Source organism: Alosa alosa, chromosome 18 (genome assembly GCF_017589495.1).
Source record: "Alosa alosa isolate M-15738 ecotype Scorff River chromosome 18, AALO_Geno_1.1, whole genome shotgun sequence".
Taxonomy (NCBI): domain Eukaryota; kingdom Metazoa; phylum Chordata; class Actinopteri; order Clupeiformes; family Clupeidae; genus Alosa; species Alosa alosa.
The window spans coordinates 25,825,691-25,840,380 of record NC_063206.1 but is presented as its reverse complement, the minus strand read 5'-3'; the positions used below and the strand labels follow the sequence as shown (position 1 = coordinate 25,840,380).

At 48.9% G+C, this 14,690-nt stretch overlaps 1 protein-coding gene across 1 annotated transcript in view; it reads right to left on the bottom strand.

Annotated features, from left to right (window-relative positions):
• Positions 1-14,690, bottom strand: part of LOC125312011 (sorbin and SH3 domain-containing protein 1) — a 60,595-nt gene that overhangs the window by 12,300 nt on the left and 33,605 nt on the right. Inside the window, exons 14-18 of the mRNA XM_048270458.1 lie at positions 12,504-12,553; positions 8,764-8,945; positions 3,969-5,546; positions 2,334-2,424; positions 1,618-1,786 (exon numbers count right to left, since the gene is read on the bottom strand). Coding sequence (XP_048126415.1) covers positions 1,618-1,786; positions 2,334-2,424; positions 3,969-5,546; positions 8,764-8,945; positions 12,504-12,553 — 2,070 coding nt within the window. The remainder of the gene's footprint in view (positions 1-1,617; positions 1,787-2,333; positions 2,425-3,968; positions 5,547-8,763; positions 8,946-12,503; positions 12,554-14,690) is intronic.

Sequence of the window (14,690 nt, the reverse complement as noted above, 5' to 3'; positions counted from 1 at the left end):
ACTATTTCAATACTACTCCCCTTTGATCATCAGACACTGACTCACATATACCATATCGTAACCGACTAACCGAACACTGCTTGCATTGTGTACTGCCCTGTACCACAACCAATATACCACCAGTTGACATCCATTAAAGGGTTTAAAAAGGAATAAACGATTATGGACATGCTCTTAAACGCTGAGCTGCTATCTATTTCAAAGGCTTCCTTTGAAGCTGTTCATTTTGAACATACTGGGTGGTCCCATCGCATCCCATGTCTTTCGTCTAATCAGCTTCATACAACTTCATACATGGGTCAAACAAAACTCGGCCCTTTTAAGCCCACACCGGCCCAGTAATGCAAAGAATGCAAATGGCCTCTGGTGCATTATTTCATTATCAAGTTCGCACCGCTAATGTGCCGCCGCGTTTGACTGACCCTGACACACTCGCGTGTCTTCGCGTCCGCATTTAACGCGTGAGCTCACCGCGGTGGCGGTAGCGGGCGCTGCCCTTTCAGTCCCACACATCCATTGAGAATATTCTAGCGATGGCAGGAATGAAGGACATGTGACTTCATGGTCCCGTCACTCACCTCCGACTGGGGGCCCTGCCACTGTAGAGGCTCACACATAAAAATCTGATACTGACAGGACTCTCCGGATGACTGATGTCCCAGGCGTCGCTTCTATGCCCTCCCTCTTTCTGTCTCTCTCTCTCTCTCTCTCTCTCTCTCTCTCTCTCTCTCTCTATCTCTCTCTTTTTCAATCTCTGTCTGTCTTTCTTTCGTTCGTCCGTCCATGTCTTAGTTTTTCTGTTCCGGTATGGTTCTGGTGCAGCAGTAGCTGGCTTAAGGACACATGATTAATTGTAACAGACTTTGTGAACCGTAAACATAGCAGCATCCTGGCATTCTGTTGTGTGAATGGCCGACACTCAACCTTTAAATACAGAAGAGGCTTTTTTGACGGAACGCCACAAACATATTGACCAGTGTTTACTCTGATCCCACTTGGCCACTAAGTGATTACTGCTGGATCAAGACCCATGCTACACGTTCACACTGAACTAATCTCGCATCCATATACCCTGTCATGGACGCAGAATGAAGGCCAGGTTGGCTGGTCTTTGTATGCAAACAGTGCTGATTGACACAAACGCTATCTCATACATACACACAGACACACACACTAACAAACACAAAAGATACGCACACACACACACACACACACACACACACACACACACACACACATATACACATATACACGCACGCGCAAACACACACACACACACACACACACACACACACATATACACATATACACGCACGCGCAAAAACACACACACACACACACACACACACACACATATACACATATACACGCACGCGCAAACACACACACACACACACACACACACACACACACACACATACACGCACGCGCAAACACACACGCGCGCGCGCACGCACACACACACACACACACACACACACACACACACACACACACATATACACGCACGCGCAAACACACACACACGCGCGCGCGCGTATCTTTTCACACACACACACTGACACACACACACAAACATCACTCAGATATACTGTAGGAAGAAACACTCACACAGACCTCAGGGCCGGATTTCCTCTTTTCAGAATCATTGATGGTGAGCAGGTCACCGAAGCGGTCATTGGTGATAAACTGGTGGTGGGTCAGCACAATGGCTGCGTGCCGTCGTGAAGCGATATCAGCCTCTTCCTGCTCACGCTTCAACCTCCTCTGCTCCTCAAGAATTTTTCTGCACCCCACCACCAAGCAAAAAGACAGGGACAAGAAAGACAGGGGAAAGGAGACACGAAAGAAGGAAAGAAAGAATAGAAAGAATGAAAGACTTAGCCTTTTACACACACCCGTTACACACCACCATAACATTAATAAAACCATATCAGCCCACATTACCAGCTGGAGAGAGAGAGAGAGAGAACATAAAAAGAAAGAAAGAAAGAACAAAAGGTGGAAAGAAAGAAAAAAAGAAAGAAAGGAGCAGTATTTGGGTATTTAAGGATTAACAGCTTTTAAAAAGTAACAGTTCATTTAAATTCTTACATCACGCATTACATTGTGCAAAACTCAGTAACACATCTGCCTTAGTTCTCTGTCAGTGAGCATGAGGAATTTTCATTTCTCAGTGAAACAATTTGTTGGTTCACAAACCGAGCCATATTCCTTGGGCAACGCGTGCCCAGGGCCCTAAAATGGGGTGTGGAGCCTCTAACTTGTTACATAAGGCTTACGAAAGAGCCGGGAAGGCAGACAACAGCCAGTGTTGGCGGAGTTGTGGACGCCTTACCTCCTTGTCTCCATATCTCCTTCGTGCTCCCTCGTCAGGGCTGTCCCGGAGGTCGCTCTTACTCGCCGGCTGAGATGAGTCCGAATCTGTGCCGGAGGGGGGAAAAACGGCAAGAGTTCTTCATCATCATCACTTCATCAAGAGTTCTTCATCACTGTCATTTAGGCTTCCATTGTGGAAATTACTTTGCCAAACCGTGAAGTCATACACACAGTAGGCTCCATGACTAACTACACACCCACACACACACACACACACACTAACACTCAGAACTGTGCCCTGTCATGATTCCAGGTTTATAAAAGAATGATTAATAGTGCTTTGTGCTCTCTTAAAAAAAGTAAAAACGTTAAGCAACTGAATGAGCTACATAGATAGAATGTGGAATCATTCGAAGACATCAGAAACAGATGTTCTCCATTACAAAGACACTGGTTGTGAAAGTGAATGATGAAACCAGCACACTAAAATGAGCAACAACACAAAACACGATCACTTCATGGCTTACAAGTGTGATTTCACTATTTAAGACTGCAAAGGAGAGGCATGCCCTTTTAGTCTGTAACATAATGATTGATAGAAGACTCTATCAGTAAAAGCCATGATGTGTTTGCGTGATCTAGCAGGAAAGATACACACAAGTATGAAAAATTAAGAAAAAAACAAAACAAATTTGATATATGAGCCCAGTGCAATGCCAATCAACAACTGAGGTGTTGCAACAAATTTCTAAATTCCACATTGTTTTCCAACGTGCTATGAATATTTAGGCAGCAACCCAAACGACTTGAAGAAAAACACTTGCCATGTGGAATTTTCTAGGACTATGGTGGTAATGCCTGTATTTTTACAGTAAATAAAAGTGTTAAGATTCAGAACAACAATCACATTAACAAGTTGTAAGGTATCAAAAGGTAAAGCATTAAACCAAACACAGAATCAGTATAAAAATGAAACGTGAAGAGTTCACAAATCTATTTGAAGGTTAGTGGGCGGTATTACACAGTGAGTGGAAACTGTCCGATCCAGTCATAGTCACAGAATATTGCTGACACTGCCACTGAAGACACTGACTGATAAGTTCAACAGACTACGTTCACTGCAGCTAACTGACTGATAAATAAACAAATGTTAAACAAAACATGGAGTAATGAAACATCCCAATGGACCTGAAGACCACACAGCATGGCAATGGAACATCTACAGTACAGTATGAACCACCGTGAAGAACAGAAAATGGTGGAACGGGAGCGACGACGGCACCTCAGGCAAGTCACACACAGAGCAGAATGCGGAGAGTGAAATGGAGACTGGCAGGGTCAAAGGTCATGAGGGCATGAGGTTGCAGTGCGGAGCAGCACACACACACAGTAAAACAGAGTCGCATGCCACACCAAACCCAGATGGGAACCTCACAAGGTCACCAGGACGAGAAGAACCAAAGAGAAAGGTCAGGGAAGGAAAATAAAAATGAGTGACCACAAACACGGTGATGTGTGTGTGTGTGTGTGTGTGTGTGTGTGTGTGTGTGTGTATGCATGTGTTAGTGAGTGTGTGTGTGTGTGTACATGTGAGTGTGTGAGCATGGCAGAGGGACACAGGCGGTCCCATGTCATCTGAAGATAGCCACCTCGCCGGTGAGATGGCTCTACCGACAAGTGGTTCCTGTTGCCATCCAAGCTCTCCCCGTTACCGAAGTCGCCTGCGCCGTCACCCTCGGCGCCCTCCGTGGGCGAGCCCTCCCCGTTGCTAAGGCGATCGATCACCTCCAGAGAGGAAAGCCGCTGCGGAATCAGCGGCCGGGGCTCCGGAACCTGGGTGGCCGACAGTGCGCCTGTCCGCTTGCCCTGCTGGGACCGCCGCAGGCGGAACGGCGCGGGCCCCATGAGGAGGAGGTTGGCGGGCAGCGCGTGCTGCTGCTTCTTGTCCAGCGGGGAGAGCAGCTTGCTGGGCTGGCTACTGCCGGCCTGCTGCCTCTCGTGCCGGAGGATGGTGGTGAAGCGCGTGTAGGAGGCGGGGCAGGAGCCTTTGCACTTGCTGGGCTTGAGGTGGAGGTGGAGAGGGGGGTTAGGGTGGTGGTGCTGGTGGTGATGGTGGTTGTGGTGTTGTTGTTGTTGCTGTTGCTGTTGTGGGTGGTGGTTATGGTGGTGGTGGTTGTGGTTTGGCTGCAACTGTGGGAGGGGGAGTGAGTCCGGCGCCAACACCTCCTCGCAGGAGGACGAGTTCTTAGTGGCGGCGTTCCCCGTGGAGTCGCTGTCCGAGTCCACGTCCGCCTCCGTATCGTCAGAGTCAGGCCCCCCACCGGCGGCAGCTGCGGCTGCGGCTCTGGCCGCTCTGGCCGTGCTGCGGAGCTCGAAACAGGACAGGCCCTCCACCGGCTCGCTGTCGGACAGCGAGGAGGTGTCGTCTTCCACCTCATGCGCCATAGTGCCGGACGCCCCCAGGGGGCAGCCTGCCGGGAGCGGGGGCTCGCATGACACCGCCAGGGACTCTGCGGAGAGTGCGGAGGCCAGGTAGCAGGAGGGGGCCGAGCTGTGTGAGGGGCTCTGACCGCTGTGGAGGGTAGGCAGGGAGGCAGAGCGCACGGGGGCCGAGGTGTTGGGGGCCGAGCGTTGGATGATCTGCTCGAACTCCGTCACGCGGTAGGACACGGCGCCCCGGGAGACGCTGCCCCCCTCGCCCCTGCCCCCACCGCCAGCCGCCGGGCCCGTCTTCTCGAAGAGCGAGGCCAGGCTGCGCACGCTCCCGTGGGGGCTGGAGCCCAGCGAGCTCGGCCGCTGGATCTGGTGCATGTTCCGGTAGAGCGCCGAGAACTCCGGCGTGCTTCTGCGGTTCCTCTGATCCACTCCGCTCTCTGGCAGTCCGTTCAGCTTCGTCTCGAAGCCCACTCCCGCATTTTCCTTGGCAGCGAATGCCTCCTCTTCCTCCTCCTCCAGCTCCTCCTCGTCGTCTATGCACCCGTTTGTGACCCTGTGTGACCCCTCGCAGCTGGAAGACTTTTGGGCCCCCGAGGTCTCAGTCCCGTCCTGGCTGTCGCCAGTAGGGGGCACCAGTCTGGGCTTGAACTTGGACGGGAGGATTTGAGGGATGCAGACTTTGGCAGCGGACAAGGGGTTCTTACCCTTACAGGGGTGACCTAACGCATGACTGGCAAGGACCGACCGACTATTTACAGAGGAGCAGGGTGAAATTATATAGCCATTCCCACCTTTTTAATCCACCGGGCAAGCATGCAGGATAACAGAATAAACAGGATATTAGATTGCGGCAGCAACACTTTGGCACATACTAAAAATCACAAAAACAAAATGCCAGAGTATTAAAAGTGCTGTGTGGAATTCTGTAGGCTTTGAGGTGTCTAGAACACAGCCACACAGCTCAGCCAATTGACTTGCATTCTATTCAAAACAGCAGCAGGCAACATGTGGTCCAACTTCAGTGGATACCTGAACAAGGAGCATAGGTGTTTTTGAAATTTTTGATCAAAATGGTTGCTTATTCTGTTACTATTTTGGATGTTTTAAACTATAAAAAATAACTCCACATAGCACCACAAATTCTAATGGCATTCCATCAATCACAACTCACACGTACACAACTTGGCAACAAAGTACTCAGGTCCAAGAAAAGCAGCAAGGAGGACGTAAAGAACTTCAGTTGTTCAACAATAACACACAGAGGTCTGGCAAATCTCCATGGGATTATTTTTTAGGTCATAACATTAACGCTATTGTAATATTTTGTGCTTTTAAACAAAGAAGCTCATTGAAATATTCTGCATAATGTTCATCGCAAATAATCGTCTTCGCTGTGGTCACCATGGAAAATACAACACAACGAAAACAGAAGCTGGCATGAAAAAATGCTGTGGTGTGTACAAGTTGATGCCAATGTTTCCTCAACAAAACCAAAAATAGCTTGATTTTGCTCATTTGTTCTGGCCCTCACACACACCCTTCTGCTTTCTGTCGGACTCTAAACAAGTCTAAATGTCGGCTCTTTGGACCATGCTTTCCTGTTTAGGCCACGGTGCTGAACACTGAGCCAGCGATAGGAAACGTGGCCTCAGGACCTGTCCGTCTCCCATGAAAGTGACTAAGGGGACGCTAACCGAAGGTTAACTGGACAGGAAAACAACAACTAGCCTGACAGTCGCTGACAAACAAACAGACGGACCACAAAGTGCCTGCAGTGACAGAAAAGACTGCAGGTCAGGCTGGGCATTGTCTGGCTGGACAAACCATCCCAAACAACAACTAACAATGACTGAGTCACATTCATTTTGCAATCCTACCCAATAAAACAACCATGCACAGTTTGTGTATGGGATGCAACATGGCTATATTCAATTGTCTTTTTTTTTCTAAGGTTATTGAATGGCTTTCCTCAGACCTTGTGGGAGTAACAGAATGTTAAACAAAGGTAACTCTCTGTCTCCCCTCTTTCTTTCTTCTCTCTCTCTCTCTCTCTATCCCCTGACAGTCCGAAAGACTACGAAATGTAAGACAGCTGGCTTAGGCATTTGCAGGGTTCCTTTTTTCTCTCTCTGTGTTTTCACCAGGTCTGTAAAATAGATACAAACTTCATGATGACAGACTGAAACTATTTTCTCAGCATTCCTCATCAGTCAGTGCCCAGGCATTTCACATTAGTTTGGAAGTAAGAGAAACTTATGTGCTGTTTAAAGCATTTCCTAACAATCGGCCACAGAACATGAAATATGTCTTTGTTCACAGTAAAATAATGAAGCTAAGTCCACTCTAAATCACTGTCCAGTGTATGCCTGCTATAAGCACAATATAAATATAGCAGCTTTGTAACACTAAACTCGTGTGGACTTTCATAGCCGTTGACTTTTGTCTGACCCTTTAAGAATTTCTCCAGCCAGGTTCATCTATCTCACTGAGGCCCATTGAAAACAACTGAGATGGTTGAGTCAGAGGTACACAGATGCGAGAGCCATAAAAAGTGGGGCAGATATCACTAATGGACAAACCAGGCCCTGGCTATAATTAGGAGACCTATAATGAGCCAGAAGAATAATGTCTCCTCAACTGCGCACCAGCGGTGCTTCAAGGGCCACTTTCTTTTGTCTGGCACTATCAGGCACTAAGCTGAATGTCCACTTTTTGTTGCCGGATTAGGCTGTGGGGTCATTCATCCTGTCCCCCCACTGCTGACAAACTACTCAACAACTTGAGCCCGTACCTTTCCTTTCCCCAGATCCCTCTCGATCCATCCCCGGTCCCCTCACTCCTCCGACGCACCCCTCCCCCAGCAGGTCAGCACGTCTCCTCGGAGGGGTCATGTGTGCTGGCATTCCATCCTCTGACTTCACTCTGACAGCTGACTTCCTCATACCTAACCACCCACATGAGTGTGTGTGTGTGTGTGTGTGTGTGTGTGTGTGTGTGTGTGGAGCGTGCATGTATGTGTGTGTGTGTGTGTGTGTGTGTGTGTGTGTGTGTGTGTGTGTGTGTGTGTGTGTGTGTGTGTGTGTGTGTGTGTGTTGTTGCTGTCCTGCCTGTTTATCTCACCCCTGCCAGCACCCAAGCTCACCCAATGAAATCTAGACCTCCTCCTAAACGATGTCTCTTCCCCCCTCTCTCTCCACCCTTGTCCCCCTCTCTCTCTCTCTCCACCCTTGTCCCTCTCTCTCTCTCTCTCTCTCTCTCTCCACCCTTGTCCCTCTCTCTCTCTCCCCACCCTTGTCCCCTGGAATACTCCATGGAGCCGCGGCCTAAAGCCTTTAAAGCCTCACTACTTTAGCCACAGACGGGCAGACAGACAGACCGACGGACGGACAGACAGACACGAGCACCACTAACCTCAAGCTAATCCTAGCTTCCGCAAGGGAAACCAAAGGCAGCCTCATTTCAATGCAACGGAGGACAGGTGGCTAAATCGGGATGAAACAGCCATGTTTTTTTTTGCCTTTTCTAATGGGCTGTGTTCAAATGGCATGAGGTGAGGGATGGGGGGGTTTGCATGAGAGCCACACAAAACAAAACAAAGCTGAGGTGCACATGGGGAAACGCAAGAGAGATGAGGTGTGGGCTCTGCTCTCTCCTCTCTCTCTCTCTCTCTCTCTCTCTCTCTGGCATGGTGTTAGGGCCATGGTGTTGGGTGTTATTTTTAGTGCCGGATGAAATTGAAAAGTTCCTAGTTTCCCCATTAGTCAGGAACGCTCCTGGGAAACCAGAGCGACTGCGTTCCTGGCATTCCGAGCTCATCAGGCAGCCATAATGCCGTTAATGGACTGTTAGTCACCTAGCGTTCGGCTAAACACAATCACAAAGAAACATCCGGAACAAGCTGTGTGCTCCGTCACTCAGTGCAGCGCTACAGCAGGGTGGCCGATACTGCGTCAGAGATAAGCGAAGAGCTCCGCAGAAGCGCCAGGTGCATCGGTCAGAGGGTCTTACCTTTCGAGGAGGACGAGCTCGGGTGGCGCTTGTTGAGGGCCCTCAGACCTTGCAGGGGGATGTCGCCGCCCTCCAGGACACTCTTGTAAATGTGTCGGTCGCATTCTGGAGCGGCCGGGTCGCTGGCGTTGGACCCCCCGTCCTTCTCCGTCTCACCGCTGTGGCCTGTTTTACAGGAGGAGCTGCGACACAGACAGAGACAGAGGGAGAGGCGGAGAGAGTGTGTGTGTGAATGTGCGTGTGTGAGAGAGAGAGCAAGAGAGGGAGGGTGTGTGTATGTGTGTGTGTGAGAGAGAGCAAGAGTGTGTGTGTGTGTGTGAGAGAGAGAGAGACAGAGAGAGAGAGAGAGAAAGAGAGAGAGAGAGATCAGCATTGCATTAAATAAAAGCTGCTTTAGAACCATAAGCCTGATTAGACGAAATAACTTTTTTATCTGTTTGGATAAAAATCTGCCTGAGGATAACTCGCTCCAGTGTTAATTAACACCACGTTTCTTTTTTTTTTCTAGTGGTCACATGTTGTTTTAATTTCCCAGAGTTGCCCATTTAAACGGGCCCAACGACTTAAGTGATACTGGAGAGGCAACATTTACCCATAAACACACAGACACACAGAGTCCAGGCTTTGACCTTTGCCCTTCCAGCCCCGGGAAAAGGAATCTGTTATCCTCGGCTGTCGTCCTCGGCCGTCCTGGAAATGAATTAGCTCATTTATCCCACCGCAGGCCTGGTGATAGGGAACCTCTCAGCTGCAGTAAACAGCAAGAGCCCTTATCTGTGCATTCCTGAGGGGCCACATTGGAAGCGGTCTAAAAATATTAAGTGATCCCAGATGGAGCTCCTGTGGGTTATGCACCTGTGTTTATTCACAGCGGTAGATATCGTCTACTACTCCTGACTGACCACTGTGTCCTTTTTTTTCTACACAGATGGCATGCTTGCCCCGGATATCATAGCGAAGAGACAAGGGGGTTCTTGTTGTGCAGACTCATGTGGATAAAAGTCACATTTTGCCTCTTAAATCTGAATTTCACATGATCAAAACTCATGTCACACGTGATGCATGCAGCAATGACTTGTGTGAAATGAGCAATTGTTGGTTTGCAATCTTCAATTTGTCTTGTCTTTTCCGCAGGCATAAAAAAATCAAATGAATTGGGTTTATTTCATTTGCTTTTTTTTAAGGGTGCATACATGTGTCGAAGGTAAGTGAGAACTCGTGAGTTGTTGTTGTGCTCGACAGAAACCAAGCTTTCTCCTCCCATTTTGACACATTGTTTTGTGAATGGTCAAAGTGAAAATCCCCAAATTCCCAGAGGTCTGCTCCCTTCATAGTAGCCTATTCAGCGCCCTGCACATTGCTTAAGTATATGGCAGGACACATACTTAAGCAATTCCAGACAAATGTTCTGTACACTTGCATTCCTATTCTTCCACAATGGTGGCTTTGTGCTATCCAGAAAAAGCTCCTGCAAGGGATCTCACCAGTGACCAACTCTATTTCAAAGTGAGTGGAGGTGGGGTGGGGGGGTTGCTGGGTGACTAGATGGTGGGGGTATTTGCAAGGGGGCAAGAGAAAGAGGGGGGTTATATTCCGATAACACTTGCATATGAGTCGGCATAAGTGACATAACTCCTTGGAACCTCCCAGACGATTCTCCGGCACTTCTGACATATTAACACGTCATACGATAGACGCCACTCGCCAGTGCTTCAGACGGGGCGGGGGTTGTTGCATAACCTCTGGAACCCCCCCACCCACAATACAGCCTCACCCCCCACCTTGACGACTGGAAACGATCTCTCTCCAGTATTATCTAACTGACTGCATTCTACCAGCATTAACAGCATGGGATAAGTGAGGGGGAATTTTCGTCCCACCTGTCGGAGCGCTTTGACCGGCTGCCCTTTTTGGGTTCAATGTGGCGCTGCCTCACATATCAAAACATCAAAACAGTCTGTGGTGAGTTCTTCACTGTTTTAAAAGGCAGATTGCGGGTGGGGAGGCCACTGGCCCCAGTTCAGACGTCTTTTTGATACACAGAGGGTCTTCTGGAATGTTGCAGGAAAACGAATCATATGGCCTAGCAAAAACAATAGAACACCCCCTGAAAGCAAAACATCCTTCCTACCAACAAACTGAGACCCCCTCCCTCTTCAAACAAATGTCCTGAAGGGAGAAAAAATATTTTCACATTTTGTTTCACAGGGGAATAAAACTCGTTCATCATTCATTAGGTCAAAGCCTGTGTAAGGTCATATTACTTATGTTTCAACATAGTTACACAATTTATGACTGAAGCAATGTGACTGAATAATGGTGTCACTTGATTATGACATTAGCATTTTTGAGATGCTGTTTTAGAGGGATGCTCTCTCTCTCTCTCTCTCTCTCTCTCCCTCTCTCTCTCTAACAGCTCATTTAACAAATGAGCATTCATCCATTTTTGGAGGTCAGGGGGAGCAGAGGGGTGGGGGTGCTTAGCAGTGGCACACACACACACATACACACACACGCACACAAACAAGCTCCCATGAACTCTACACCAGATTCCTTTACATATGATTTACTTAAGTGGGAAGCCATGTCAAACAAGCCTCTCCTTCTTCCCTCCAAAACTGAGGAGACGGGAGGAGGTGTGGACTACGGGAGCCAATTGTAGAATCTGCATATCAGCTTAATCTCTGATTCCTGATTCTCCCTCTGGCTCAAAACAAACGCTCCCCAAACACAAAGTAGGGGGAATATTGCGGGGGGGGGGGGGGGTGTTTATTCCCCCCTAAAAAATGTCCCAAAAAAAGTCAGTGACCATAAAAAATACTTTTTTGGGAAGGACTGTAAGCCATGAAAAGACCACAAGGCAAAAAAGGCAACACCGTTTCATGTGAAGTTCTTTGCATCTCATCCAAACAGAAACAGAAAAACAAAAAGAAAAAGTGCAAATGTAAATCTGTGCGAGAGAGACGTAAACAAGGGGCCCAAAGCCGTTTAGTCTGGCAGAGTAGAGTAGTAAAAAGCCCCCCCCCACCAGCCCAGCCCAACCCCTCTGGCCGAGAAGGGAATGTTTCCGCAGTAAAACTAATGATCTTCACACCTCTATGCATATGCAGGAGATAGAGGAGATAGAGAGCCGGTGCTGAGAGTGGGGACTGCCCAGGGAGAGCAGCGTAGGGAGGGGAGGGGAGGGACTGGCCTGTCCCATCGTTCCACGAAAGACATCCAGGTTTTATTTTCAGATAGATGGGCAGAGCATGGAAGATATCAGTGCATGCCAGCCCTGCCCTTACCTTTCATTTCCATTACTCCCACCTTTCCCCCTGACCCTCAGAAACACACATGATGACATAAACACACACACACACACACACACACACGTACACATGTGGATGCACACAGAGAGCAGACTGTTTTGCTATAGCTAGCATTAGTTCAGAGGAGCCCCTTCAGGAAGCTGGGGTACCCCTCACCCTCCCCTTTCCCTCTGAAAAGGGGGGGAGAAATTCTCAACGGGCTGTTTCACAGAGAAAACGTCTGGCCGCTTTTGCTAAGATTAAAAATGCACCTTCAGAAGTAAAGACAAAACCCAAAGGCATTACACAGCACTCAGAGAGAAAGAGAAAGAGAGAGAGAGAGAGAGAGAGAGAGAGAGAGAGAGAGAGAGAGAGAGAGAGAGAGATGGGGGAACAAAATGATCAGTGAAAATGGGGGAACAGAAGAAAAGAAGAAAGGGGTGAACTTACTATTGCTGTAGATCGGAAGGTGTCTCCAAGGGGGTGAAAGTAGGGGCACTCTGCAACAAACCAAACAAAGAAGTCATTGATAAAAATCCAACGGGGATGGTCTCTTCCAGCTAGAAACGCACAAGGCTCATAAGTGGCTGGGGCTGGTTGGCTGCTGCTGCTTCTTCTGGTCTTCTCTTGTCTCCGTTTGCGTCTCTGTGCGCGTGTGTGTGTGTGTGTGTGTGTGTGTGAGAGCGAGCGCATGTGAGTGTGTGAGCCTCTAGGAGCGCTGGGTCCTTTTAGCTTGTAGCCTCGTAGCCTCTCCGGACGAAGCTTGACATGGAGGGAGTGAGCGTGTGTTTTGGCACCACATGCAAGTTAGAGAAAACAAGCGGCACAGGGAAGAGGAGGGGAGGAATCACAGGAGGAGGAGGAGAGGAAAGAGGAGGAGAAGAGGGAGGAGGGGAGGGGAGACATGCGTCTGTGAGAAGAGGGGGGGGGGGCGTATGGGGAGGGGGCTGTCAGCGGCTCGACCAATCAGCTGGTGTCTCTGGCTCACACAGGCTCTCTCTTTTGTCTGCTAGTCCTAGAGTCCTAGTCATTACCCGCCCACCAGACCGGGGGACAATTAACCAGCTGGTGAGGGAGGCAGGCCAAATTACATGGACAGGCACGCAAGCAGCCACTCTCTCTCACACAAACACACACACATACACACATATACATGCATGCAAGCAGCCCCTCTCTTTCACATACATACACATATATACACATATAAAGTCATGAAAGCAGCCTACACACACACACACACCCGCACATATATACATATATATACACACGTACACACACACACCCTACAAATAAGCTAATAGACACAAGTGTAAGCCATTTCAAGCCCACAGAAAAGCACATGCACTTTTTACACACACACACACACACAACAATATGTGCGTGAAAGTTTCACATGGCTACACACGCGGTCACAGCAGTGGGATCTCATTGGCCAGGCAGGCAGTTATTTCGAGGCAGCAACTCAAGTCGACTCAAAACACAGGGAGAGCCATTCGCTGGGGGAGCACACCCCCTTGCCTTTTGAATGGTTTAGAGGCGGCTAAATTTAGGCCACTGTTTCTGTTGCCTTTCGCCACATGGACGTCACTTGGGGGTTAAAAATAACGCGGGGTGGCAGCAGCGGTGGCAGTGGACGCACGCACAAGTGTTGTTTGCAAATACGATTGCACAATCCCGGGGACGGTCCGGACGCTGCCCGTGCCCCTTTGGGGGAAAGGCTACATGCGACCACTTGGACCCCTCTTTCTTTCCACCCGCCTGCTCTCCACCCTATCCCACCCCACCCCACCCCACCCCTCCCCTCCCGCGTGTCCGTCTGTGTGGGAGTGGAGACTGGAGGCGCAGGACCGTCGCATGCCTTTCCGATGGGTTGCCGGGTGGGGGGAAGAAGGATCATTAATAACCTTTGGCGATGAATGCCTATCTTTATGTGAGCAGAATGTTATCCTGGCAGGTCTATAGTCTTATCTATTTATAAATGCCCAGTGTTGCTGGGACCCGTTTCGCCCTTCTAGAACAAGGGTTGACCCAGAGCAACAAAAGGCCAGCACGCAAAAACAGCACAGACAACAAAAACAACAACACACACACAAACAAAACAAAAAAGCATTCCGTCAGAATGTTTCAACCGAGGCCATTCTGGTCCAGTCTGTTTCTGGCTTATCTCTGTGAGATCACTTTCATGGTGCTGATGCCACCCTGCAACACATGTGCAGAGTAACTGAGCCTGGCACTCAATTCAAAACACAGAACAAACAGGAAGCGCGGGCGCTACGCTTATCTGAAGTGCCGGGACAAAAACGCCGCTTCCAGATTGATCCAGCGGATAGGAGAGGCAGAGGGAGAGGGAGAGGCAGGGACAGCAATATAATACTCTGCCAAGAGGCTGTAGTTACCAGCTTGCAGCATGGTGCACACAGACACAATGACACAAATGAACAAAAATGGTGAATGTCAGAATGAAACCAAAAAATGGTGCAAAATGGTTTAAAATAGCATCACTAGTTGGTTTCCTCAGAATGGTACTGTAACAGCAGTGCTGTGGAAGGGGAAAGGGTAGCGCATGAACAGAGGACAAATCATAAATAATTGTGATATATGCTAAATATATAATATGATCAAATGATTAATCGCTGT